General features: G+C 43.5%; 2 protein-coding genes across 3 annotated transcripts; both read left to right on the forward strand.

Moving 5' to 3' along the window:
• Positions 1-708: 708 nt before the first annotated feature.
• On the forward strand, positions 709-6,457 carry e2f6 (E2F transcription factor 6). Of its 2 annotated transcripts, none has more exons than XM_084483852.1 (8): positions 709-1,134; positions 1,488-1,513; positions 1,708-1,754; positions 1,976-2,177; positions 2,609-2,764; positions 3,147-3,261; positions 4,198-4,348; positions 5,650-6,457. In XM_084483852.1, exons 1-8 carry the CDS (start codon positions 781-783, stop codon positions 5,685-5,687), a joined length of 1,089 nt encoding a protein of 362 aa, XP_084339978.1. In that variant the 5' UTR covers positions 709-780; the 3' UTR covers positions 5,688-6,457. The 2 variants fall into 2 exon arrangements, with proteins under 2 accessions (XP_084339978.1, XP_084339979.1); XM_084483853.1 differs by having other exon boundaries at positions 1,991-2,177.
• A 325-nt stretch (positions 6,458-6,782) lies between these two features.
• Positions 6,783-26,850, forward strand: asap2b (ArfGAP with SH3 domain, ankyrin repeat and PH domain 2b). Its single transcript, XM_084483458.1, has 28 exons — positions 6,783-7,205; positions 9,594-9,666; positions 12,805-12,950; positions 13,109-13,183; positions 13,435-13,484; positions 14,194-14,323; positions 14,786-14,871; positions 15,464-15,539; positions 15,940-16,026; positions 16,599-16,702; positions 17,119-17,188; positions 18,565-18,652; positions 18,944-18,992; positions 19,269-19,438; positions 20,115-20,248; positions 20,424-20,518; positions 20,899-21,088; positions 21,577-21,662; positions 21,919-22,034; positions 22,423-22,490; positions 22,817-22,924; positions 23,978-24,233; positions 24,471-24,575; positions 24,765-25,002; positions 25,199-25,257; positions 25,366-25,439; positions 26,002-26,121; positions 26,460-26,850. The coding sequence occupies exons 1-28, from the start codon at positions 7,080-7,082 to the stop codon at positions 26,532-26,534; spliced, it is 3,054 nt and encodes a 1,017-aa protein (XP_084339584.1). The 5' UTR covers positions 6,783-7,079; the 3' UTR covers positions 26,535-26,850.
• Positions 26,851-27,070: the final 220 nt, after the last annotated feature.

Here is a 27,070-nt window from a genome sequence, read left to right on the forward strand (position 1 = left end):
GGTATCAATTACCTAATAATCTGTTTCCCGAGACGTTGATCCCCCAGATACCCCCCAGCCCTTAATTTTCCCAGCGGCCTGAGTTCATTCATCTGGACTAATTAGCGTATGCTGCGGAGAAAGGTCACATTAAGTGTGTTTGATAGTAGGCCTACTCATTTCTCAGTTATTTCTGAGTCTAATTAAATGTATGAAGCATTGATTTTGCAGTGAATTTAATCAATCACAAAAAGCTGTGATGGTACATCGAATATTCATCGAAAATCAATTAACTATTGTTACGTTATAGATTATTATATCACAATCGATATATCCTCCTCTAGATAAATCTAACTTGAGTGCTTGTATGAAATCCTATAAGCCAACTATAATAAGTGTTGATATTAATATTGAAAAGCATTACTTAATTTGCTATTGCTTCTCAGGAAATCATTCTTTATGAACCACAAGGCACAGGATCATGATAACAACTACGAAACTGTAATCGTCAGTCAATTTAGATAAGATAACTTAATATAATGTAGGAAAGCCCGCCCATTGGTTCAGCAGATGGCAGTATATAAGGAATGCTTACCAAACTCACTGGCTTTACTTCCCACGAAGAAGAACTACCACGCCTTTAATGTCATGCGCTACATGTGATTGGCTCAAAATGTACTTCCGACAAAAAAAAAGAAAAGTATCTTCCTTCCAGACAAGCGTGTCACAAACAAACAAGCAAACGTCAAGGAATAATTAACCAATAATCGCTCGGATGAGTTTTTGCAGTCAGTCGTGACCATGAACAAGTGCGTAGTCTCCGGCTGCCCGAACCGTCGAAAGGGGCCGCTCAACCGGGTCCAGAAGCGGTTCTACCAGTTCCCGAAGGACCAGGCGCGGGTTAAAGTATGGCTCGCCGCCTTGAGGGAGACCGAGAAGCAGGATTCGACAGAACAACACGTGTTATGCGAAGACCACTTTCTACCGCAGCACATCACTGCCGGGGGGATTCGAGAGGACGCGATCCCGATCATGTCCCCGTACCTGGATGGAGTGCTCGGCAGCACGGACTCCCCTTGGGCCGAGGAATCGTCCGAGGAGGACGCGCAGTGGGCGGAGGATGGCGTGGAGGAGGATGCACCGCTGCCATCACAGGTAAGGAAGATGCACAACGACTCTGTCTCAGCGGGGTCAACTCTGTTATATGATCTAGGTCGTAATTCACTGCGATTACAACGATGTCACATTTTAAATAAAGGTTTTGTTGGTTCTTAATGTATTTCACGCATATCCTTTCCGTTATCTTACGAACACGCGAACGGTAAGGACCGCCAACGGCGAGGAACTGTTATTATTATGGACGAAATGTTTAGGCATTTAGTCATAGTCGTTGATTGTCGGGGCATTGATATGTACAGACGATATAGGACTACAGTAGGATGAATGAATGATGAATCAACTCCAAGTCTTTGCTTCTTTTAAAAAACGTCGTTGTCATTATTTTACAGGCACCACTCGAAAGTGCTTCAAACCGGTAAGGCTGATGTTATTACTTCAGACTCCCTCTAGCGAGAGACAAATAAATAGTAGGCCTAGTGATCGTATTACCTTCTTCATAGTGGTATAGACACAAACCTTTCTGAAATTGACTCTAATGTTCCTCTTCTCTATTATTAATTGTTTAGGCAAAGGAACGTTAACATAGCCGTGTTTCCTTCTCATTTTCAGTTGGCGTGATGAGAAACTCCCCAGGCTCGAATCGTACTCAAGAAACGGTATGAAAATATGGCTTATATATATCTTTTTTTTATAATCTTTTCCCCCAAACTCCAAGAAGACCTTAACACAACTAATATTGGTTTTATAGTATAAGAAAAAATAAATACTTTTCAAATGTTATCTTTTATACTTTTTATGTTAATTAGTGGTGAATGACGATGACTTCATGAAAAACAATCGTTTCTTCTAGAGTACTGGTTTATATTTGTATTCACAGTTACCATGTGTCCAGATGTGTCCTTGGCATGGCTGACCAAGGCCCTGCTGCAGGAGATGGTGAACGCCCCAGACGGCGTTCTGGACCTCAGGCAGGCGGTCCTGAACCTCAAGACTCGACGCCGGCGAGTGTACGACATCACCAACGTGCTGTCCAGCATCAGCCTGATCAAAAAGGAGTCTGCCAACAAAGTCAAGTGGATGTACGTATGTATGTAGTCTCACAAATCAGACATTAGATGAAAAATCAAATGAAAAGTCTGATAACAGACAAGCTCAAATCTGGGTGGCATTTCACCTTTTGACCTTTGATCTACCAATCATGTTGCAGTACAAAATGGAGACAATACAAAATGAAATATGAGAACAGTTCATCCCAACCCTAACCCTCTATGTCTTAAAAAAACAATGTAACATTAATATACATTCTTATAGAAAAAAAAAATACTTCATTCATAATCACAAACCATTTAACCTTACTAAAGCTGTCTATCTGACAGTGTTTCCATCCATTCTTGTCTTAACCTTTTCTATAACCATGTAGAGCTGTCTCTGTTCTGTACTGTGAGATGTGAAGACCACACTTTCTCCCTCTCCTACACTCCTAACCATTGTCTCTCTCTCCCTCTCCCAGTGGAAAGACCCCTGTGTCGTGTTTCCTGAAGAAGAGCCAGCATAGCTCCCAGAAGGAGTTGTCCAACCTGAAGTCTGTGGAAGACTCTCTGGACGAGGTCATCAAGACCTGCGCCAAACAGCTCTTCGACCTGACCGACAACCCAGACAACATCAAATATCCTTTTCATGCCCTGTGTGCCCCAAAGGTCACACAGTTATATTCAAGGTTAAACTACAGATACATTTTTGTATCTGTGGAAAGAACCAGCTGGAGTTTTATTGTTTTCTAGGGTATCTCAGTGGTATATATATTTTCATATGACCTTCTACTGACGGCCCATGGACAGTGCTCTGTATCGCTATCCTACTGATTATCACTTTGATCTACCCAGTACAACCCCCAGTAGACTACTGTCAGCCAGTGGGAGCTGGCCAGCACCAGAAACCTGAGTCTTGGGATAAGACCCATGGTCCTTAAGTGTTAAACAGCTTCCAAACCCTGAATATGTGCGTCTAGTAAAAGATTGAGTCTACTCCTTGACTCGCCATGTCTCTACGTCCGCCTACGTCACCTACGATGATGTCAGCCGCATCGAGGTGTTCCAGGACCAGACTGTCCTGGTCGTCAAGGCTCCCGAGGACACCAAGCTGCAGGTTCCCACCCCCAAGGAGGTGGGTTGATGATGTCATCACTGAGGTCCTACTGACTGACCTCGGGCAGAGTTTCTGTTTCACAGGTTCATGTGACAGTTCAGAGCTGACTTCAGTTGTTGGATGATATCGGGGGTTTGTCGCTCAAACCATCGTCTAAAACATGCACCAAACATGCAATATTTCCATTTTATAAAAAAAAAAACATTTATTTACATTTACATTTAGTTAATGGCTTTCATCAAAAGCAACTTTCAAGGACAACCAATCATGTAGTGCACATACTGTATGTAGAGATGTTCATATTTTCTGGTATTCAAATGCTCATGATGCAGACCCTATGATGTAAATATTTCTGCTGTGAAGCGAATAATAACGATATGTTCCTTAGCTTAAAGGTGCATTCACACCAAAAGCAAAGCGAATATTCTACTCACGTGAGGTTGCTTGCGCAAACTGCAAACTTTTCATGAGCCAGTGATTCAGCATCAAGCGAAAGTCACGCCCAAGTTCTAATATTTTGACTCGAGCGAACATTTGAATGAGGCCAACCACGTCGTTGGCCAAATATTTGCATATTTGCATTGACTTAGTATGTATTCACACCTTGCCGTCGCTTTTGGTGTGAACGCAGGGTTAAGGGCTAATTATGGTCCCATGTTCACGCAATGCAAGGGTCTTACGGACCCCTTACGTCCTTGTGGACCCTCCTTGCATCCACCGCAAGGGCCTGACGTGCGCCTCCCAAAAAATGTAACCTTCCGTTGAGGCGACGCAGCCGCAAGGGCTGTGATTGGCCCGCTCACTAAAACCTGACGCAGAACCATGAAGGTTAACGTCAAAAAAGGTTAAGTGTCTGCGTGGTCATTGCGTTGTGTGAACGTGGGACCATAATCAGCCCTTTAGGGTGAAGATACAAACGTTCTAACACGTGGTGGTTCTGTTTGGGTTCTACAGGACAGCATTCAAATGAACCTGAAAGCAGTGAAGGGTCCAATCTCCGTGGTAACTTCTGAGATGGGTCTCCACCCGGGCACTAGCACCACCACCGGAGAATGCTTTGTAACGGTCGATCGGAGCCGCATCCGAACAGTTCCTTTAAATACAGGTAGCTCCCACAGCCATGGTATCCCACTCCCACTTGTGAGGTCACTACAGGGGTACTTTTACTTGAGGTGGCTTGTAATTATGGCAAATCAAAAAATACACTCATAGGTGCCATTTTATCCCTTTGCAAACATACAAGGTAATTAAATAGCATTGTTATGATGTTAGCTTTTAGCATTGTGTCCTACTTGTTCAAGGTAAACTAGAAATTGGCTAAGGGCTGTTGCTATGGAGTAGCATTATGGAGTCATGCTGTGGCAATATGCTTGTAATAATAAGCATTGAATAATTTTCTAAATGTTAGGATCGAACAGAACTTTACAATGTTATTATTTACGTTCTCACCAAGAGGTCATATAGGTTTTGTTTAATCTTTTATTTTCTACTGTGTGTTTGCCCGTCATGGACAGCAGAGGGAGCTGTTATACTTCATAAAGGTTACGTGGTCAAGAATCGTTGATGACAGCCTAATGTAATTAATGGACAAGAAAAGATTTCCCCATATTCCCCATATATATAAATATATTTATTTATTTATTTATTTATTTGTTAGGGGTGCACGATAATCATCGGGCCGATAACAGAAATTATTACGTCATTCCGATAAGTCCGATATCATGACGAATAGCCCAGATAACATAGCCTATATAATTTCAGTGCCCCGCTCCCACTAACGCTAAATTAAAGGTCTTATCGTAACCCTAAAAGTACACATGATACAATCAATTACATTACATGAGTTCACAGCTGCACGTGTATATAGAAAATGTTTATTTTTATTATTATGTTACACCTTTCCTGCTGTCGGCTCCCAGACCGTAGTCGAGAGCACAGGGGAGATGTTGATGTTCTCTCGGGGGTACCACCCTTCCCTTTGACTGGCAGTGGGTCTGCTTATAGGTCGGAATATGGTCGGAATGAAGCGGCCGCCGATTATTGAAAGGCTGTGTACTTTATTCTTAGTTTCACTAACTTTACAGTACACGTTGGCACAGAGACAACCAGACTCATTCATTACTTCACTAAACTGACACACACTACCGCTCGTCCACTCACACACACACACGCACACGCACACGCAAATCTCATGAAACAAATGTTTTGCACAAGTGGAATCTATATCTACAGGAAGTGGTGTGGAAGTCACTTCCTTAAGAAAAGGCACGAAACGGACCATTAACTTTTTTCTATTATCCATGTAGTTCTACCCGTCTAAAATTTTATTTATTAGGTGTTCACAGAGCATCTGTGGGTACCTATTGTTATTCTAGGGATTCTTATTTATTTATTCCTGTTTTTCAGAATCAACCAATCCACAGAGTGCTGTTAAAAGTTCATAGCCAACCAACCACCAAACAACAGAAAGACCACCACCTCATTCTCCTGGTTCATACTCTGGCCTTGGTAATACCCAGAAAATAGAACGCCCATGAGATGATTCCTCTTTTATTTTATGACTTAAACCCACTGTCATATCTTATGCTTTGGCTTCCTCTCCATTTTGAGAGCAGTGATGAAGGGGAAGTGACTGGTCCTACAGTTGCTGCTATAGGCCTAGTACTACGTTGACCAAACAAGATATTGAAAAACCCAGGCCAGAATTTGTAAAGCTTCTAGAAGCCTTCTGGAATGAGGGAAAAGTGCAGGAACTATTCTGGAATATAGAATTTCCGAAACTTCGTTTTGATGGTTTATCCAAACTAGATTGCTCCACCAATGAAAAGTTTCCCCAACACCAGAGTATTTATATGGTTGTGGAAAATATCAAACAGCAATTGATGGCGTAAAAACAAAATCATCCCAACTTGTATAAGCCTAATTTCTCTACGTGTCTCATTGCAGAGTATCTTGTGTTTATTGTTTTTATTCATCACACAGCAGTGCTATTATTGTCTTGAGTTATGTATTCAAAATATTTACACTTTCAACGTGACGAAAACATCAGCTACAATGTCGGAGGCCTACGTTTGCTTTGGATGTTATTCAGATCACGGAATGTCAATCAGGTTGAATGTGTTTTATTGTACAGATGTTTGCATTATGTCATACACTTTAACTTTTTTTTATTTTATAACTAATAAACCCAGTCATTTTGACAACATGAAACGTTCATGTCTTATGTGCAGTTGCCTCACTCTAATCAAAATACCTCGTCCACTTTTCTTAAGTGGGCGCAGTCAACTCTAACCATCGGCGGTCCAGCTATCAACGTTACGTTTAGATAAATATGCTGTTTCGGCCACACGTTTGGAATCACTATTTAACCGACTACATAGTCATGACCCCTAAGACGGATCTAGTGGAAATGGATTTGATTGAAAATTAAACAGTCTTGCGCGCTAGCACACAACCTGTCATGAACATTTGAGCCCGCCCCTCGCGCTCAGGTCGACGCTCCTAGTTCCTGCAGTCGTCGACTTGGATAGGTGGCCGCAAATGCTTGGTTATTAGTCGAGTGTTTCGGAGATTTTGCTAACGAACTAAAACGTATAAATAGGCACGTTTTGACGGGAGTATTTGATCTGTTGGCTGACATTTTAAAATGAAGAGGACTGCTTTGGTGACACTGATTTGGACTACTAACTTAATAGAAGTAGAATTATAGGTTACCTTTTCCCCACAAAAAAGCGGCGAATGAGTTGTCTGCGAGTCGTATTACTAGTATTAAACGCCGGACACCACCGGGACTTGGACCTTCTTCCGTACTTGACGGCTCATTGGAAAAAGGCACAATGCCAGAGGATATAAGTGTCGGCGAGTTTATCTCTGAGACCAACGAGGACTATAAAGCCCCCACCACCTCCAACTTCTCCAAACGGCTCCTACACTGTCGAAACACCGTATCCGCTTTGGAAGAGGTAAGGTTCAACCGGCTGTCACTGCAAGGTTTAGCCTACTAAACCTCCAAAAACAAGTTTTGATACAACAAACTTCCGCTTGAAGTTATGTTTGACCAAAAGTAGGAACAGAGAATAGGTAACACCCTGCTGGTGTAATCGAATACAAGTTTCCTCATGGGACTCGTGTAGTTCCAGTTAAGTGCCATACTTTTAGAATACCAGGCTTTTACCAGACTGACCAGACTGTCAATAAAAAACGCGCATCAGTGCACCTCCTCTCCGCACAACCCAGACCCATTCCCAGCAGAAAGACAGCCCGTTTATATGTTATGATTGATCGCATGACAAAATGTACACGCATAAAGGCTGGTCTGGTGAGGGAGGCCCCGAGAACTCCACCTGGGGGCCCAATGCTAGGGCCTGTCCTCTCTTGTACCAGCATGCACTCTATCAAGATCGATCCACACTCTCTCTCTCTCTCTCTCTCTCTCTCTCTCTCTCTCTCTTCAAAGGTTGTTACTGGTGTGGAAAACGTACATTAGTTTGTTTACATTATAATAAACAAACTGATAATAGCAGATCGTGTTTGGTTAAGCGGTAATGGTCGTGATAGGGTTGAGTTAATCAAACAATTTCTCTCTCTCCCTCGATGTATCTCTATTTGATACATCGCAATACATTAATTAATAATTCATCAATGAACTCTCCTTCTGCCTCTCACACTCTCCCTTCACACGCATCCATCTGTTTCAGGAAACTGTAGTTGAGATTATCGGGGTTTTTTTAAATCCTCATTTGGTTTTTAATGTGTTGGTTATTATAGCCATAGCAAAATCCCCTGTTATAGCGTGTAAAAGCGTACAACTGTGCATGTATCAGCATGTCTTCACAACGCTTTGTGGTTTGTAGACTGCAACCATATGCCTACCATACTTAACTATAGAGGTTCCCATACTGTGGTATGACCATGCAGGATTATGGTACCATAACTATGGTCTGTGTGTTTATACATGTGCGCGTGCGGGTCTATGCCAGAGAGAGGTGTGTGTGTGTGTGTGTGTGTGTGTGTGTGTGTGTGGGTGTGTTTGTGCGTGGGTGTGTGTGTGTGTGGGGGGGGATACAGTCTAATAACATATATTTCCAATACATCAAAGCATACACCACACTATATAACAATACAGTAGACAGTGGGCTTCATGTAGAAATGTTTTGTTGATAAAGTATTTCCACATATCACATTATGACTCAGCATAGTGTCTTCCTGTATTATGCCTTTTTAAAAGGTTTTTGGTTGATGCTGGCATTATAATATTTAATGTGGAGCTCTTGATCTCTAGTCTGCGCTCTATGGTTGTTGATTATTGTGTGTGAGCATTATGGGGGTGTGTTCTTGGCACAGGGTCCTGTCTGTGTTGTAGCAGTGTGTAAACATACTGGGCAGGGCACAGACTGCCAGTTAGTTCATTACAGCAGTCTTACACCCACGGCCCTCAGTCTGCTGGGAATTTGACCCATACCCTGCAAGGGGCAGGTCCCCACAAATGATGCATGATGTGTTTTCTAAGGGGATTCTAAGTAAACAGTAAACAAAATGTGTGGGTCTGCATGGGTGTGGGGTGCGTGCAAATCCTGTGTTATATAGACGACTATAACACACATGTTCAATTATACAATAGTTGTAGGGACCTTTTTAGCACAGTGTATGTGTATGATGACTGTAAAACCACAGTCTTTTACTTCTACTGGGAGCAGCACACTCAAGTACATGAAACTATAAAAAATATCTATCTTGTGTAATAAATTGCAGTATCAGTCTTTAGTCTTACAAATAAGACTTAAGAGGAATGTTTAAAGTCTGATGGCAGCTTTGCTTTGGACAACAAATGACAGTTCCATGGTTATTATTGTGTTGTATGTGTGTGTAGAATAAACGGTTGAACAGACTTTTTTTTTTAATTCTATCTAATGCCTCCTATGATGTGGCGTAGGACTTTTATCCAGATATACAAACATGTTGTGCACAAGCTATCACTGAAAGGCAATTTAAAGATGAATTATGTTAATGCAAGATAAGATAACACAAATTCTCTCAGTGACTGAACCTAATGACGGCACTTCTTGTGCACAATTGTTTTTGTGTGTCAAGTTATTGGCTACTGCAAGCATCAAAATTGAAGTTGATCGGCCAATCACAGATCACGTGTTTTTGGCCTATATCATAGATCTATCTATCTATCGGTGCATCACTAATTGTTATGATAATCTGTGATATGTCCAATTGATGATAATGTTAGTCCATGTTATGATAGATTCAAATGTGATGATACCGTTGATAGTGATAGTGATGTCTGACTCTCATGATAGTGTCTTTAGATGATGGATCCTGACTGTGTTTCTGGTCTCCAGGCTCTGGATGGAGATCGAGCCGTGCTGTACAAGATCAAGAAATCTGTGAAGGGCATCAATACCTCTGGTCTGGGTGAGTTTCAATAATCAGAAACCAGCACCTCTCTCACACCCACCTCAGAGCGGGAACTCCCACTGGGGATTATGGGAACTTTCTGGAAGCCCTACTAACTTAAATAAATACCAAAGAGATTTAAAATTAACACTTCCTGAACTGGGAGAACTGGAAACTCCTCGTCAACGTCCAAACCTTATTAAAATGTTCTTTGTAGTTGCGTAAGACGGAGAGGTGGTGCTCTGAATCTAAGTGTGTTCAGCCTCAGTCACGTTATAATGAAGGCGGTTCTTTCATTCTAATCATAGACTTTACAAAACACAGGGGCGTAGCGTATGTGATATCACGTGTGGGTTCTACCCAAAACCGTTACAGAGATTTGTACAACCAGCAGCAGAAACAATCCATCTTTGACACGTGGAGGGCGGGAATTGTGTGGCGGCCCTGATATGAACAAAACTCATTCATATGAAATCCTGAAGAACTCTTTAATTAAATAAAACGGCCAAACAGGATTTGGCCGGCATGGCTGCCTTGATTCTAATAAGGGAACAGTTCCCTGGCATATCTTACACACCGTGTCCTTACCACATATGAAACAATACCGCCGCAGATCACATGGCCACTGCAAGGATCAATAACCTGTTTATTTAACATTAATTCCCATCTGTTGAGTCACTTGTCCACTCTTATTTTCCACGTCTTGGCTGGCTAAAGGTTGAATTATACCTCTGAAGTGGGGTATGCTGTGGGTCTCTACGGCAGTGCTTTAAAAGTTTTAATGCATTTACAGTTCAGCGTTCCAACGTGTTAAATCATTTTGGAGCGGTGCATGTAAGCTACCGTAGTGGACACTTTGTCCTGGACCAATCACGTTTAGGTAAAGGTATTTCAAGGATATTTGCTTCGTAATTAAACGGGAAGCCTACGGGAACTGACAGTGGTCAAGGTTTGTATATTTGTCTGTTTGTGTATGCATGCATATTTATGTTTATGCAAGTATATTTGGGTGTGCATGGATGTTTATGTATTTGCTTGGGTGGATATGTATGGGTGTCCATTTGTGTGTGTGTGTGTGTGTGTGTGTGTGTGTGTGTGTGTGTGTGTGTGTGTGTGTGTGTGTGTGTGTGTGTGTGTGTGTGTGTGTGTGTGTGTGTGTGTGTGTGTGTGTGTGTGTGTGTGGTTAAACACACAAAGTTAATCACACACGCAAGCACTCACACACACACACACACACACCTCCTGACATTCCGGTCATTCCTCCCACCTGCTTGAGCAGGATCGGGCTGAACAGGCAGGCCCGCTGAATCCACTTCCTGGATAGCTAAATGGAAACAGCCTTGTAGCTTGTTGCATCATGATATAAAAGGGAAGCTACGGGCTATCTTTGTAGTCTTATTGTCTAGTTAAAAATATATATTATTATGGAAATGCAAACTGTAATATTTCTTTGAGGATATGGTTCATGGGCAGATAATAGATTAAGTAATACAGTTGTTAAAAGGTAAAAAAAAACAAGGTCAACAAGGTAAAAAAAATTGCAACTGTCTCCCAGGATTAAATGGAGCTTAATTTAACATTTCACACATTTCTTGGTTTTGAAAACAATATTTTAATTCGACAAACCCGTCCAGGAACACCTCATGGAGATTCAGATTGAAACCATACCTTTTAAAACAAACTCTCATACAGTTTTTCTTTTCAGTGTCTGAGGTTCAGTCATGACTTAGCCACTCTATCCACTATGGCCATGTTGTCATTGCAGTGCCAATGTGAAGCAATTTGGCCTCAATCCAGTCAGCATTATTTACCCATGTGATCGTGAGCAGTGCACGCCCTTCGTCATGGGAACCTTTCGCTCTCCAGCTCAATCCGTGGTCAATGAAATTATGCACTGCGTTTTTTTTTATATGGTTAGAGCCCTCAATTCTAACTCCTTTTACAAATAGAGGTAAAGTAGGCTGTCTGCGTATTGTGACCCCACCTGGATGACGCATTTGGAGTTTGGCTTTTAACTTTGAATAATGACACCAAAGCAGCATTACTGTAGGTGTGGTAAGCATTGATTTCCTGTTGTCCCATGGGAATGGGATTTACAAGAGGTCAATGCAGAGCTGTGACTGGAACAATCAATCCCGGTGTCATCTATAGTTTTTTCCTTTCAATAAATAAATCAATTAGTTCTGCATATAGTACAACTGAAGCTCTAATTGATTGTCAGTTATCTGCAGTGTATGGAACTTGTTCTGGTGTGTGTGTGTGTGTGTGTGTGTGTGTGTGTGTGTGTGTGTGGTCAGTCAATTGTTTATTAAAGGATCCCCATTTGCTGAAACACCCTAACCAGCTACTATTCCTGGGGCCCACTTAAAGTATAACAAAAGCGTGCGGTCCTTCCCTTCATGTGAATTCAAGAACCATACAGCATGAAAGTATATTCCCAGAATGCCTCTGTGATCATATGACAAAACACAGAAATGTCTTTGAGAAAGTGCTGAAGGAAGTCATTTCAACACAAGCAGTAGGGTCAGGGAGCCTCTTCACTCTGCTAACTGTTGGGACAGAAGATGTGCAACGTTGTGGTGCACAACAGATAGAGGATGATTTCGGTGACTTCCTCTTTCACCTCTTTCACCTCTTACACCAGCGGCCATCTTGGCCACACTGGCTGGGTGGGTTACTGTAGGGAACAGTTAACTTACCAGCAACTGAACTATGAACCTACAACCAGAACGACTAAATAATACAATTTGGTGATAATAATCGTTTTTTGCAGCTTATATCAGCTTATATCTGTGTCAAACAGCTTATATCTGTGTTATACAACTTATATCTGTGTTATACAGCTTCTATCTGTGTTAAACAGCTTCTATCTGTGTTAAACAGCTTCTATCTGTGTTCTATAGGCCATGTCGGTGTTCTACAGCATATATCTGTGTTCTACAGTGTATATTTGTGTTCTGCAGCTTATGTTTTTGTTCTTCAGCTCATGACTGTTCTAAAGTGTGTATTCTACATTATATATTCTACATATTCTATGTGTTCTTCAGGCCATGTCTATTTTTACAACTCGTGTCTGTGTTCTAAAGCATACTTCTGTGTTCTACAGCATATTTCTGTTTTCTGCAGTTCTAATGTCGGTATGTCTCTGTGTCCCAGTTCATGTGGAGAACCAGGAGCAGTATATACAGTTTTTGGAGAAGTTTGGGGAAAACTGCATGGTCAGGGATGACGCAGAGGTGGGCTCCACCTTCCTCAAGTTCGCCGGCTTCACCAAGGAGCTCACAGCTCTCTTTAAGAGCCTGGTAAGAGGGTGTCCTTCTAAATAGGTCCACACAGTCTGCTGTGTGGAACCTGCTTCCTGCTTCTGGCATGTACCTGAATTCACTGTATTTTGCTTGTTCAAGGATGTTTATTTAATTGTGCTACCATTAACACTGGACTGCTCTTTCCTCTCTTTCAGTTACAAAACATGACCAACATCATCAACTTCCCCCTGGACAGTTTGTTGAAAGGAGACCTAAAAGGCGTTAAAGGGGTCAGTTTCAACAGGGAATCAGAAAGAGAAAATCCATAAATCCAGAGAATCCAAGAAAACAAACTCCACTCAACCAAATCCACCCTTTGTCTTGAGTTTAAAACTCAAGTGATATGCTCACACTGATAGGCTTTAAATAGGTGGTTGTTGAGTCAAAGAGTAAAGTCCACGACCCTGTTTGTTATGAATCACACGTTGATAAAATGTTTTACATTCTGTACCTAATCTCTTGTTTTTCTGTGCCTGTATAGGATCTGAAGAAGCCTTTCGACAAAGCCTGGAAAGATTACGAGACTAAATTGTAAGAGGGATGTCAGAATGTTACGTGCTTTGTGGTTATTCTCAAAACCAGCAAGCAGTTAAAATATTTGGAATAGAAATCCCTGGTTGCGGCGTAAATGTTTTCATTATGTCAATGTTCCTCTGGCTAACCAATGGCTCGCCCATTTTCTTCCGTTAAATTGTCCTAAACTTCATGACCGAAGTGGCGGTTACTTTTCGCTGATACAGCTGGTGCAACTGATTAAACTGTCCTAACATTTGAACACAAGTTAGTCATTAGGCTGACCTGATGTCTGTTCACCAAGAATAGAAATAGGGTTAAAGAATCTTAACAAAATCAACTGTCCCATTTCAAGTTTACGCAACAATAATTGTCGTCAGAAAACATATTTATCTCCAGGGTTTGATGCTAATGTGACATAAGTTAATGTTCTCGTAATTCATTTGACCTGTTGCTCGCAGAGCTGACTCCACAGTCGCCCGCTAGCTTCAATTCAGTTTATACAAGTTGTATTGTGAAATTTCAGGAGCTTTTATCCAAAGCGGTTAAAAGTTAATTATTTGAAGACACATTCATTAAGGAGCAGGTAGGGGTTGGGGCATCTTACTCAGGGAGGCCTAGGTAGACTGCGAACCATGGGGGTTCGACCCCAGAACCTTCCGGCCGGCAGACCTCACCTGCAACTCCATTTGACCTCTGACCTGGGTGTCCTGTTTTTCCTGTCCAGAACAAAGATAGAGAAGGAGAAGAAAGAGCACGCCAAGCAGCACGGGATGATCCGCACCGAGTTCAGCGGTGGAGAGATAGCGGAGGAGATGGAGAAGGAGCGGCGCATCTTCCAGCTGCAGATGTGCGAGGTGAGGTCAAGTGAGGTCAAGTGAGGTCAAAGGTCAACAGCTCAACTTTGTCATCGACTACCGTGAGGGAGGACCAGGACAGGATGACCTGGATATGATTGAGACCTAAAACTGTGCTTTGTTTGTCGATGATAAGCTCTATCTAGATCTAGACTTCTTTACATTTACTTTAAATCATATAGCATTCTAAGACACTTTTATCTTAAAACGGTTTACAAGTGAGGCTGAGAACAACCAAAACAAACATTTATTAAAGTTCTGCATGAGTATGTTTCCAAAAAACACTGGATAGAGTACAGTGTAGCTATTAGATATTTCCATTAGCGGGTATTTTAACTCATTATCATTAAGAAATCATAAGTTTCTATTTCATTTTAAATCTGATCAATAAAAAGTGTTTTTAGAATGTTGAACCTTAATCTATTTTGTTGAAATCATAACTTTCTATTTTCTCCCCTGCAGTATCTGCTCAAGGTGAACGAGATCAAAGTGAAGAAGGGGGTAGACTTCCTGCAGACCCTTATTAAGTATTTCCACGCCCAGTGCAAGTAGGTTAACCCGCCCAGCCTCCCTCTCCCACCAGCTCCTCCCTCCATCACTCCCGTCCCTCGTCGCCCCACACTCTCTTTAGCCCCCTACTGACATATCTCCACCCTCCGCTCCCCCGCTTTTGGTTGCTTTCCATCTTTAAGCCTCTCTTTCTCCCCTCCTATCTCCATCGCTACCCCACTCTATCCCATCCTCTGTCCTCTCCACCACTCACTTTCACCCCCTCTTTATCTCTATGTATCCTTCTCTCCATCTCTCCAACCCACTCCTCGTCTTCACCACCCCCTCCCACCATCTCTTCACCCCACTCCTCCTCTTCACCACCCCCTCTCTCCAGCTCTCTCCCCGACTCTTCCTCTTCATCACCCCCTCTCTCCAACTCTCTCCCCGACTCCTCCTCTTCATCGACCCCTCTCTCCATCTTTACACCCACTCCTCATCTTCATCACCCCCTCCCTCATCTCTTCAACCCCACTTCGCGTCTTCCTCACCATCTACAAAAGGTTGCCACTTCTCCAGTCTTTAGTTATTTAATTTGAACATAATTAAAACTATGAGAAGCCAACCTGGACGTTGCTGTCCTCCTCTCAGTTTCTTCCAGGATGGACTGAAGGCTGTGGAGACCATGAAACCGGCTGTAGAGAAGCTAGTTACTGACCTGACAACAGTAAGACTCGTCTCCTTACCTCCCTTAGGCTTGTTTTAACAGAGCTTTAACAGAGCAAGAGAGAGACAGAGGAAGCATGGGCTAAGAGAGTACTAGAGTAAGAGAGAATTGTTTTGCTTGTGTTATGAATAGGTGTTTTGTATTTCTAAAACAACCTGGCATTTCCAGTATTATCACAATGTAGCCCCTTTTATTTCATAATTTTCACTTTGAGACTATAAACTGTTATTTATACATAATAACAACAGCAGAGCCATCTCAAACTCACCAACAATCAAATCTAAACAGCTTCGATATTATTGACGGTATCAACCGTTTTTCATTGACAACCCCTAAACGGTAGGTTTGATTTTCCGTTATATATCGGCTGACGGGTCCGTCTTGTTTTGCCGTGGATCAGATCAAGCAGAGTCAAGATGGAGAGCGAAAACAGCTGGCTCAGCTCCGAGACGTCCTGAAGAACTCGCTTCAGTCCGACCAGAAGGAGGTGAGGAAGCCGTTTTACACACAACTCAAGCCTGGTTTAAGGTCCGGTTCATAGTATGGTTTATAAGTCTGGTCAGGAGGAGCCACAAACTGGCACGTTACGTCAAGGAAGTGAACGTCCCAATTTTGGTTGGTTGCTAGGCGCTACATTCCGTCTGTCCGTGACAAATCTTTTGACTATGTTTCCTGTTCTGGAATGTCAGGATCAATTCATACACTTCTAGGAATTGTTTTTGGATCTGAAGAACATTCTGCGTTAGATCAGTGCTCAGATCAGGGCTGTGCTAGCTAACTCTATCTCCAGCTGACTTTATGATAAAACTGAATACATTGCTAAACTGACATGGTGGTGAGTAGAGAATTAGACTATTTTGAATTAAGAACTAAAATTAAATGCCGTTAGAAAATACTACTTGTTTACCTTGTTTTTCAGCAATTTATTTGACTTATCTCTTGCCTTCTGTCGGTGCTTCAAAATTTGAATGTCCTTGGGGATCAAATAAATATAAACTAAATTCAATGGATTTATTATACAATAAAATAAACCATTGATGATTACTGCCTCCCCTACAGGAGGGCCAGGGTAAACAGAATGCTGGGTACAGTCTTCACCAGCTGCAGGGCAACAAGGCCTATGGGACAGAGCACTCAGGGTTTCTGTACAAGAAGAGTGAGGGGTGAGTAGACAGTGGAAAACAAAATGGTATTGTTTTTTGCTTGTTTAAATCAAATGAGGTTTTGCGAGAATTTGCCAGAACATAATGATTAGTTTTCCATTTTTCATATATTATGTAAAAAAATTCAATCAAGTGTGGAAAAAAATCATGAATATCACAAAGTTAAGCTTTATTTATGTAATATGTACAATCGTGCTTAGCTAAGTTCAAGCCCAAAAAAGTTCTGTGCATCTGATTGGCTCAATTGGTGCTCAGTGATGTCCCTTTTGGGTTGCTGGTTGCAGCTGACCAATTTTTTTGTTTAAATTGGTCAGCTGCAAAAAAAACACTAACATTGTTGACAGACGTGTTTGTGTTTCCACAGTTTAACATCCATGATGTTCTCAGGAAGTAAAATTGTCTATTCTCTCCTCCAGACTGAGGAAGGTGTGGCAGAAGAGGAAATGTTCAGTGAATAATGGTTTCCTCACCATTAGCCATGGCACGGTAAGAGACTAAAGTACAGCTTGTTCTCTCCTCCATCTGCATACGTTTTTTTTTATTTTATCTGGGGTTTTCTAACGGAAAAAAAAGGACTGAGTTTTTCGTGATTTATTTATCATTTCATTTATTTCCTTTTTTGTATTTTTTGCATATTCTTTTTATTTTGGACGTTTTTACACGAGCAGCCAATCTGCGAATCAAGACAGAGGAACAGGAAGAGAAAGAGCAGGAGAAGAAGGAGCATGAGGAGAAAGATGGCAGACAAATGGGTGCGCAGAAATGGGAGATATTTTAATCAAAATAACCATGCAGAGAAAGTCCGTACTCAATAATTGTGGATTTGGTGTCATTTCTTGTATCACTACTTCAGTAGTAATAGTCCTGTTAATAGTGGGTGACTTCCGAGATCAATTCCATGCTGGTATCAGACTCAGGTTGTGTCCCAATTGCATGGTTATAGCCAATCTAGATATCAGTATTAATTTGTAGTTTTTGTGTAGGCCTATGTACAATACTTATTTATTGTCTTTTTTCTTAATTTGAAGTCGACAAAATGTATTGTTTTTATTCATGGAAAGCATTGTTGGCCATACAATTTGTTTACTGTTTTCATTGCAAGCACACTGCCGCTGTTTCACATTTTCTTCACATGGCGCTGTCTTCAATGGCAATCTCAATCTTCATTCAATAAATCTCGCAAATATAGGTACTTGATAAGGTAGGATCCTAGGTTTCAAGGTAGTAGGAAGCATTGCCTAATAAGCAACATCCCATATATCTTAACCAAAGTTAAAGGAAGCATAACATCCAATAATGTTCTTAGATAGGTATCAATGTGGTAGGAAGCCCGCTAATAACAAATGTTCCTGGAAAGTTATCATGGTTAGTAGAAGCATTCTATTCGGAAATGTTTCCAGATATGTAATAAGGGTGTAGGATGTATCCTAATAAGCAATGTTCCTATATGTATCAAGGTTATACGTAGCATCCTCATTAGGAAACATTAATAGATAGGCTATAGATAACATCCTTATTAGTAATTTCCTTACTGTCTGTTTGCTCGGATATTGTTGTGTTAATGCCTTGCACATTACAAAGGAAAACAGTCTGATGAACCATTAGGACTACTGGTTAAAGTACCATAAAATATAGAAGGCAACACAAAAACAAAAGCTTCTTTGATTATATATGCTTTGAACGTCACTGTCATTAACAGATGCATGTACTTCTTATGAGGGCATTTCTCTGCTCCACCCTGAATTTTGTCGAAAACTTTCAAAACACAGTTTATTAATCTTATAATTCAAATGTAAAATATATTTTATATGTAATGTGTGACATTCTCCTGCTCTGTCTCTGTCCTCCCTCCACCCTGCCAGCCTAACGCTCCACCGGCCAAACTCAACCTCCTCACCTGCCAGGTCAAGCGAAACCCAGAGGAGAAGAAGAGCTTCGACCTGTTCTCACGTGAGTGAGCCTCTCTCATGTTTTCGCTTTTCCTTTTGCACGTGACATTAGCTTCCACATATTTCCAGAATGAATGCGGTCACTGTATTGACAAGATGTTTTGCAAACAAACGTAACCGGTCTTTCTTGTTCTATATTCAATAAAATATGCAACGATGCACAATGCTTATCTCTCTCCACTTATATTCCGCTTCCTGCCTAAGGCTCACAGTGCTATGCCAGTGAAGACTATGTGAACCACATTGTGTTTATTTTGGTCTGATTATTGTTTGGGGGTTCTGCTATCAACAGATGACAGGACCTACCACTTCCAGACTGAGGAAGAGGCTGATTGTCAGATGTAAGTAAAGGGTTTTTAATTGTATTTGAGCTAATGAAATCTAATCTAATCATCCCATCTACCATAGTTTAATCTATTGAATCTTATCTAATTGAATCAAATCAGATATATTTGAATTAAACATATAACATCTGATTCGTAGATTCTAATGTAATCAAATCTAGTTCAATATATTGAATGGTATGAGGGCACCATATGGGCACATTCTAGCACACTCCCATTCATTAATGTCGTCCCATCCCCTTACACTCCACTGCACTCTCCTCCGGGCTTCAGATGGATCTCGGTGCTGCAGAACAGCAAGGAGGAGGCCCTGAACAAGGCCTTCAAGGGAGTCCAGGAAGAGGGCGGGGAGAACAACATTGTGCAGGAGCTGACCAAAGCCATTGTGGCGGAGGTGAAGAGGATGAGCGGGAACGACTGCTGCTGCGACTGCGGAGCGCCCAGTGAGTAGCTATAGAGGAGGGTGGTGGTGGTGGTGGTGGTGGTAGTGATGATGGTGGTGAGTTTTGTTGTTATTTAAGGTCGACATTACGTTACTACTCAACACCTTTGTCTACCTTAACTGCAATGGAGATTTAACCTGATCTCACATCCCACTTTCACTGCTTTGAATATCCTCTGGTAGGACATTCCTGATTGTGTATGGCCAGCCAGATAGACTCCTTCCCTTTTAGTTCTGATTATCTGTTCAATATAGTCATTCAGCAGCTACTTTGATCAAAAACAACAATCATTTCATTAATACACAGAATCAGATGTTATAATCCCTTGTGCCAAAATCCAAGGAAAACACATATTCAGAAGCCCCTGCCCAAACCAACCTTATAAGCACGCTGGCCACTAAGCTACCAACCAAAGGTGAAAAACACGAGACAAATGGCCCAACTAACAGCAGTAAATACAGCAGTATGCAGTAAGCAGAATTTCATACACATGTCGTGATGGAACAGGTAGTGGTAAGGTATCTTTGAAACAGGATGTTGTCAGGTTCATCATCAGATACATTGGAGATGGTACCCGGTACCTTCCTGGTGTTCGACTGGGAGTGGAACACCCTTAAACCTTTCCTGAAGGGACGTGAGCGTCAGGTTCTGAGTGTCGGTCTGTCCGTCCTCTCAGGCCCCACCTGGCTCTCCACCAACCTGGGAGTCCTGATTTGCATCGAGTGCTCGGGGATCCACCGGGAGATGGGGGTCCACTACTCCAGGATCCAGTCCCTAGACCTGGACCTCCTGGGAACCTCAGAGCTCCTGGTAGGCTCCTGGAAGCGTACTGGAATCGAGATTCCAATATTATACCGGCGATGCCGTGTTTTAACGTTTCCTTGCTGAAAAACAAATCATGGCCTTTTTATCCCGAGCGTGTAGCAGGGTTCTCCAACACCTATGGGTTAAGTAGCGTTTAACTGGCTCTTGTTGTGCTTCGCAGCTGGCAAAGAATGTGGGCAACGCAAACTTCAATGACATCATGGAGACGGAGCTGTCAGCGCTGGACGTGACCAAGCCCAACCCCTCCAGCGACATGTGAGTGGCGGGAAAGAAAAACCCTGACACGCATCTCGACCCCCCCCCCCCGGCAGTATTTTCACTAACATTTAGCCAACGATTTTGTCAGAAATAACCTAAAAATACATATTTTAGATAAAAGGATCTTCTAAATACCATCGGAGTCAATTCTTATTCTAAAAAGACTGCCTCCTCATGACATTTAGAAAAAGAAAGAAAGAAAAACAAGGATAAACTGTCTTTAAGGTAGCCAATTCCCTTGCCCTTATGCTCTCGCGTCTCTCTCTCTCTCTCTCTCTCTCTCTCTCTCTCTCTCTCTCTCTCTCTCTCTCTCTCTCTCTCTCTCTCTCTCTCTCTCTCTCTCTCTCTCTCTCTCTCTCTCTCTCTCTCACCCGCAGGCAGACCAGGAAGGACTACATCACGGCCAAGTACACCGAGCACCGCTTCGTCCACAAGAAGTCTGTGGACGCGGCGGGCCGGCTACAGGCGCTGTCGGAGGCCGTGCGGACCCAGAACATCCTGTCCCTCATGGAGGTCTACGCCGAGGGGGTGGACCTCAGCGACATCATCCCACAGGCCAACGAACATGTAGGGGTCCCGCCACTCCTCCGGCCCTCTGGGTCAACTTCAGCAGCAGCATGACCGTGTTCACTATGTCATCTGTCCCAATGAACAGTTTCTATTCATCATCAAACATGGCGGGAAAAGAGCCTCATAGGAACCGAGTTAATAGCCGCCGAGTTTGTTTGCGTTTCGCATTTTGCATTTTGCGTTTCGACAGCTTAATTTCTACGAACATTGTGTCGGGAAATTGGTTCAGTTTCCCAGCCCTGGCATAATGGTGTTGTGGTGTTAGTTTCAGACCCTGTAAAGAGAGGCTGATATCTGAAACCGCATTTGTTAATTTCTCTGAGGAACGTGTGAATGTGTGTGTGTGTGTGTGTGTGTGTGTGTGTGCATGCATGTGTGTGCATGCGTGTGTGTGTGTGTGTGTGTGTGTGTGTGTGCGTGCATGTGTGCGTGCGTGCGTGCGTGCGTGTGTGTGTTGACGCTGTCTGTGTGTTGTCGGCCACCAGGAGCCAGGAGAGACGGCTCTCCACCTCGCGGTCAGGATGGTGGACAGGAACTCTCTCCACATCGTTGACTTCCTGGCCCAGAACAGGCGAGTACTGGAATCGGTCGGAGCCCTGTTGGACTGGTACCAAACATGACGTGTCTCAGAAACACCTTTTCCCCTCCTTGAATTGTGCCCTGTTTGAATCCTATAATCTAGACAAGATACTAAGTGGAAAATATTTGTATAACTGATTAAGTGTGTGTGTGTGTGTGTGTGTGTGTGTGTGTGTGTGTGTGTGTGTGTGTGTGTGTGTGTGTGTGTGTGTGTGTGTGTGTGTGTGTGTGTGTGTGTGTGTGTCCAGTGCTAACCTGGATAAGCAAACGACCAAAGGGAGCACAGCTCTCCACTACTGCTGTCTGACTGACAACAGTGAATGTCTCAAGCTGCTGCTGAGAGGGAAAGCTTCGGCCAGCATCAGTAAGCTTACCCTGCTCTGTGTATTATTATATATTGTTATATATGATACTATTATATAAAATCGGTTATCTCTGTGTATCTTCTTTTATATATCAAACCTGCTACCTCTATGTATCTCTATGTTTATCTAGATGGATATCTTACTTACTATCTCTAGGTATCAATGTATATCTATACATATATCTCTATTGATACCTCTATGTATCTCTATGTATATCTCTGGATATCTATATGGATATCTCTATGGATCTCTATGGATATCTCTACGGATATCTCTATTGATATCTCTATGGGCATCTCTATGGATATCTATATGTATCTCAATGGATATCTCTATGTATCTCTATGGATATCTCTATTGCTATCTAACCTTTGCTCTGTTGTTTAGCCAACGAGGCGGGGGAGACAGCGCTGGACATCGCCCAGCGGTTGGGCCACAGTGGTTGTGAGGAGCTGGTGAGTTGGTGATGTGTTCAGGGAGAGGTTAACTAGTGGGAGATTCCCAGAGATGTTGACCTGTAACAGTAACCTTCATTTGCTGGACTCCTAACCTATTTTAAGAAGTTGGGTAGCAGTTTTAAGAAGGTTTTTAATGATTACAGTGAACTGGGTTTAACGTGTGTGTGTGTGTGTGTGTGTGTGTGTGTGTGTGTGTGTGTGTGTGTGTGTGTGTGTGTGTGTGTGTGTGTGTGTGTGTGTGTGTGTGTGTGTGTGTGTGTGTGTGTGTGTGTGTGTGTGTGTGTGTGTGTGTGTGTGTGTGTGTGTGTGTGTGCATCCTCCAGCTGACTCAGGCCCAGACGGGGAAGTTCAATGTCCACGTGCACGTGGAATATGAATGGCGGCTCCAGAATGAGGACCTAGATGAGAGCGACGACGAAATGGAGGATAAGGTGTGCTTGGGTGGTCCGTGGTTGCAAGCCCTCCTCTCTCTCTGTTTGTCTGTCTATCTGTCTGTCTCTCTCATTCGCCCCTCATCTCAAGAGAGACCCCCAGACATTAAGACAACACGCCTCATTATCAAGAGACCCCCAGACATTAAGACAACACGCCTCATTATCAAGAGACCCCCAGACATTAAGACAACACGCCTCATTATCAAGAGACCCCCAGACATTAAGACAACACGCCTCATTATCAAGAGACCCCCAGACATTAAGACAACACGCCTCATTATCAAGAGACCCCCAGACATTAAGACAACACGCCTCATTATCAAGAGACCCCCAGACATTAATGGCGCATTTCCACTGGACGGTGCAGGTCGGTTCAGTCTGCAAAGGTGCGCCACGGATCGCTTTTCCACCGCCAAAAGTGGGCCTGACCCGGACTGAGACGCATTGAGCCGTACTCGTCTCGCAGTACTCCTTCATTGGGGTACCGCGACGCCTGAAAGGGTCCCGGCAAGTTCGAGCTACACACGCTGTCCGTTGATTGGTCGACAGAATCGTCACTTCCGTGCGACAGGGGGATAATAACAAACAAACAAAGTACCCGTGAGGTATTTCTGGACAATGCAAAAGCTTCATTTATTGAAGAATATGTTGCGCAAAAGTTTGCCGTCCTTCTTGGACGTCCTACATTGTTGCTCTTTGTTCATTGTGCGCGTTCTTCTTTTCCCTTGCATTTATTAGCAGACTACACTGTGTCGGGCTGCTATGAGATCACGATGCTTACGTAGTTGCCGTGGCTATAGCCGTCCAGCTTAAATTCCGCCCTACCATAAGGGTACGGCGGTGGAAACACGAGCCGTAACTGAGCTGGGCTATACCGCACCCTCACCACTGGGCTGAGGCGTGCTGGTTCCGAAGCGTATTCGCCGGTGGAAAAGCACCATAAGACATTAGCCTCATTATCAAGAGAGACCGCCAGACATTAAGACAACACGCCTCATTATCAAGAGAGACCCCTAGGCAACCTAGGTGTGTTTGTTTTCCTCTTTCCAGCCCATCCCCCAGAAGAGGGAGGAGCGCCCGGTCAGCTGCTTCCTGCCCGGCCCCCACTCCTCCTCCTCTTCCTCCCCCCTGAAGCCCGCCCTGGGCATCCTGGCACGGGACGCGGCCCTGATGGCGCGGGACAAGCAGCGCTCCAACGTGGCCAGCATGATGATCTCCAACGAGACCTATGGCACCACGCTGGACCTCAACCCCCTGGGCTTCGGACACGCCGCCCCCCCGCCGCCCGCCCGGGGGCCTGGCAAAGGTTGGTTCAGCTGACCACAGGGGAGACACATGGCTCTGGTCTGGGGTTGGGTCCGTCCCTATCCATTTCAATCGTCCATGTCGTCCCCCTGGTGGGAATTAGGTTAAAGGTACAATATGCAAAGAAAATCAGTTTGACGTGTGCTCTGAAACCCGTTGTATTGTTTGGACGCTAACCCTAAGACTACAGGGATTCAGGTCAAGTAAACAAACCAGTTATTCCCATTGTGCCATGCAGGTGTGGGAGGCAACAAGCCCGTTTCCAGGGAGACAGCGGGGAGGCAGCGGTCATCCTCGGACCCGCCCTTGGTCCACACCCCTGAGAGGAACAGCTCCATGTATGGTGAGTGCCATCCGTCATGCTAGGCTTCATCATGCCCTGTTACGTTACACTGCTTCCCATCATGTTTATGTTACCTCCGGCCACATTACAGTATGATACACTGCTATGTACATCCAGAAAGCTGCATCCCGACAGTGCCTTCTAACACCCCCTCTCACCCTCATCCCACCCCCCTCTTCGCCTCACCAGTCCTCCCCCCTGCTGTGCCCCCTCCTCCCCCTCTCCCGGGGAGCAGGAGTACCAACATGGATGGCAAGTCCATCAGGAACACCCCCCTGCCTCCCCTTCCTCCCCTCCCTCCCCTCCCTCCCCTCCCGCCGCCCCCTCCCCCCCACAGAACCGGCCTCCGGCCCCCACCCGTACCCGGCCACCAGACCACCAGCGGCCGGTCCCAGAAAGAGCCCGCCTCCCCCAAGGCCCTCACCAGGTAGGCTCAGGTGGACAAAGACCTCTTGTCAACCCACACGGTCGCCCGATGAGCTAATAGATTATAGACCTAGATGGTTGGCATTAGAGGTGATTTGGTAACATAGATACACACTATTTGGATAGTTTTTATTTGTAGTTTAAACAGGTTTGGATTTTTAGTTTGATGTGACAAAATTGTTGTGCTCTGATTTCAGCAAAGATGTTCTCCCCCCACGGAGACCCCCGCTCAGGACTGGGTCGGTACCCAGAGCAGGTGTGCAAACACACACACACACACACACACACACACACACACACACACACACACACACACACACTCCTCCCTATCTTACAGGTGTGTTGTGTGTGTTTGTTTTTTCAGCCAAGGGTCCAGTCCAGCCCAATTCCCCTCAGGGCTCGAATCCACCGGCACCCAAAGCCCGGACCGCCCCCCCTGTAAGTGTCCAGTTGATACACTAACAGACCCGCCGCACACACAACCACACAACAAGAGACTCTCTGAGAGCTTGGCCATCTTGCTCAACAAACTCAACATGGTATGAACATTCACCATTGGCCGAAGGCCAAACACTAACCGCTAGACAAAAAAAGACCACAGTCGTAAAATGATGGCAAAGCATACTTGCATTGATAGAGAAGCATGGCTGTGAAAGTTCCACTTGTGCTACAACAAAATTGGTTCTATTGTGTGTGTGTGTGTGTGTGTGTGTGTGTGTGTGTGTGTGTGTGTGTGTGTGTGTGTGTGTGTGTGTGTGTGTGTGTGTGTGTGTGTGTGTGTGTGTGTGTGTGTGTGTGTGTGTGTTTAGTGGGCTTTAGTGGGCCCTCTTGTGGCCAGCTGGAAAAATAGCATGAATATATTTTTATTGAACATTTTATTTGTTATGTGTTGTTATTTATTTAATACATGTTTTTACCCTTTCAGAAACACAAGCCTAGAGGGTGAAATTCGTTTCCAACTGCTCATGTTATTCATTAATGCATGTTTTGACCCCATTAGAAACAGAAGCAGAAGAGAGTGAAAGCCATTTACAACTGTCTGGCCGACAACCCAGACGAGCTGACCTTCCATGAGGGAGAGGTTATCATTGTAGAAGGGGAGGAGGACGCGGAGTGGTGGGTGAGTATCACGCACAGAGAGAGAGAGAGAGAGAGAGAGAGAGAGAGAGAGAGAGAGAGAGAGAGAGAGAGAGAGAGAGAGAGAGAGAGAGAGAGAGAGAGAGAGAGAGAGAGAGAGAGAGAGAGAGAGAGAGAGAGAGAGAGAGAGAGAGAGAGAGAGACATTTACATTTCTAATACCCATATTGTGTGTTTAGATTTAGGTATTTCTCTCCTATATTTTCTGCGATGACACCTTTATTTCCCACCTGGGATTAATAAAGTCATCTTATCCTATCGTAACATATAGCCCATATCATAGACGGTCCACCTGACCCTGTTGTTCTCCACATCTCCTCAGATTGGACACATCGAAGCAGATCCAGGCCGACGAGGTGCGTTCCCACTGACGTTTGTCCACTTCATCACGGACTGATCCACTCCACCATGGGCTCAATTGGACCTGGGCTTTTTTAACCCACCATGTTGTATATTTTCTTGTTGGCACATTGCTATTTTGTTGCTTTGTTTGTTCAATAAAAGCCATGTGTAAAGCTTTATTCTTGATGGTAGATGTTGCCAAAGATGTCCATACCAAGTCGTCTCCTACATTTCTTTGCCTTATCTGTTTAACTTTAACCATGTTAATGCTATACAGAGGGTACGACAAAAGCCACCTTCAGGGGTGAGAGAAACTTCATGTTTTGGGTATTATTGCTGCAAAAATAAATAAACCTCAAAAAAACTCAAAACAGCATAACAGCCTGTTGTTCTGTGTGTATGTTAATTGTGTTTGCCAAGATTCTGCAATATATGACAATAATATGACATCATTTCTTGAATTTAAATTTATCCTCATATGTGTAGAAGTATGTTTGGCTAATAAAGCTAGTTGATGTTTTAATTGGGAGTCAGTTAGGCATAATACATCCATTGGTCAGTCAAGCAAGTTTAATATTTACCGTGACAAAC

This window comes from Micromesistius poutassou (genome assembly GCF_964030765.1).
Source record: "Micromesistius poutassou genome assembly, chromosome: 19".
Lineage (NCBI taxonomy): Eukaryota > Metazoa > Chordata > Actinopteri > Gadiformes > Gadidae > Micromesistius > Micromesistius poutassou.

What these genes read in the sequence shown, in the direction of transcription:
- e2f6 (XM_084483852.1), top strand. Translation starts at nt 781, where the DNA reads ATGAACAAGTGCGTAGTCTCCGGCTGCCCGAACCGTCGAAAGGGGCCG. An exon ending in CTCGAAAGTGCTTCAAACCG is followed by an intron (nt 1,514 to 1,707) that starts GTAAGGCTGATG and finishes TCTCATTTTCAG; the next exon opens with TTGGCGTGATGAGAAACTCC. An exon ending in GCCAACAAAGTCAAGTGGAT is followed by an intron (nt 2,178 to 2,608) that starts GTACGTATGTAT and finishes TCCCTCTCCCAG; the next exon opens with TGGAAAGACCCCTGTGTCGT.
- asap2b (XM_084483458.1), top strand. Translation starts at nt 7,080, where the DNA reads ATGCCAGAGGATATAAGTGTCGGCGAGTTTATCTCTGAGACCAACGAG. An exon ending in GACTTCCTGGCCCAGAACAG is followed by an intron (nt 21,663 to 21,918) that starts GCGAGTACTGGA and finishes GTGTGTGTCCAG; the next exon opens with TGCTAACCTGGATAAGCAAA. An exon ending in GAAAGCTTCGGCCAGCATCA is followed by an intron (nt 22,035 to 22,422) that starts GTAAGCTTACCC and finishes TCTGTTGTTTAG; the next exon opens with CCAACGAGGCGGGGGAGACA.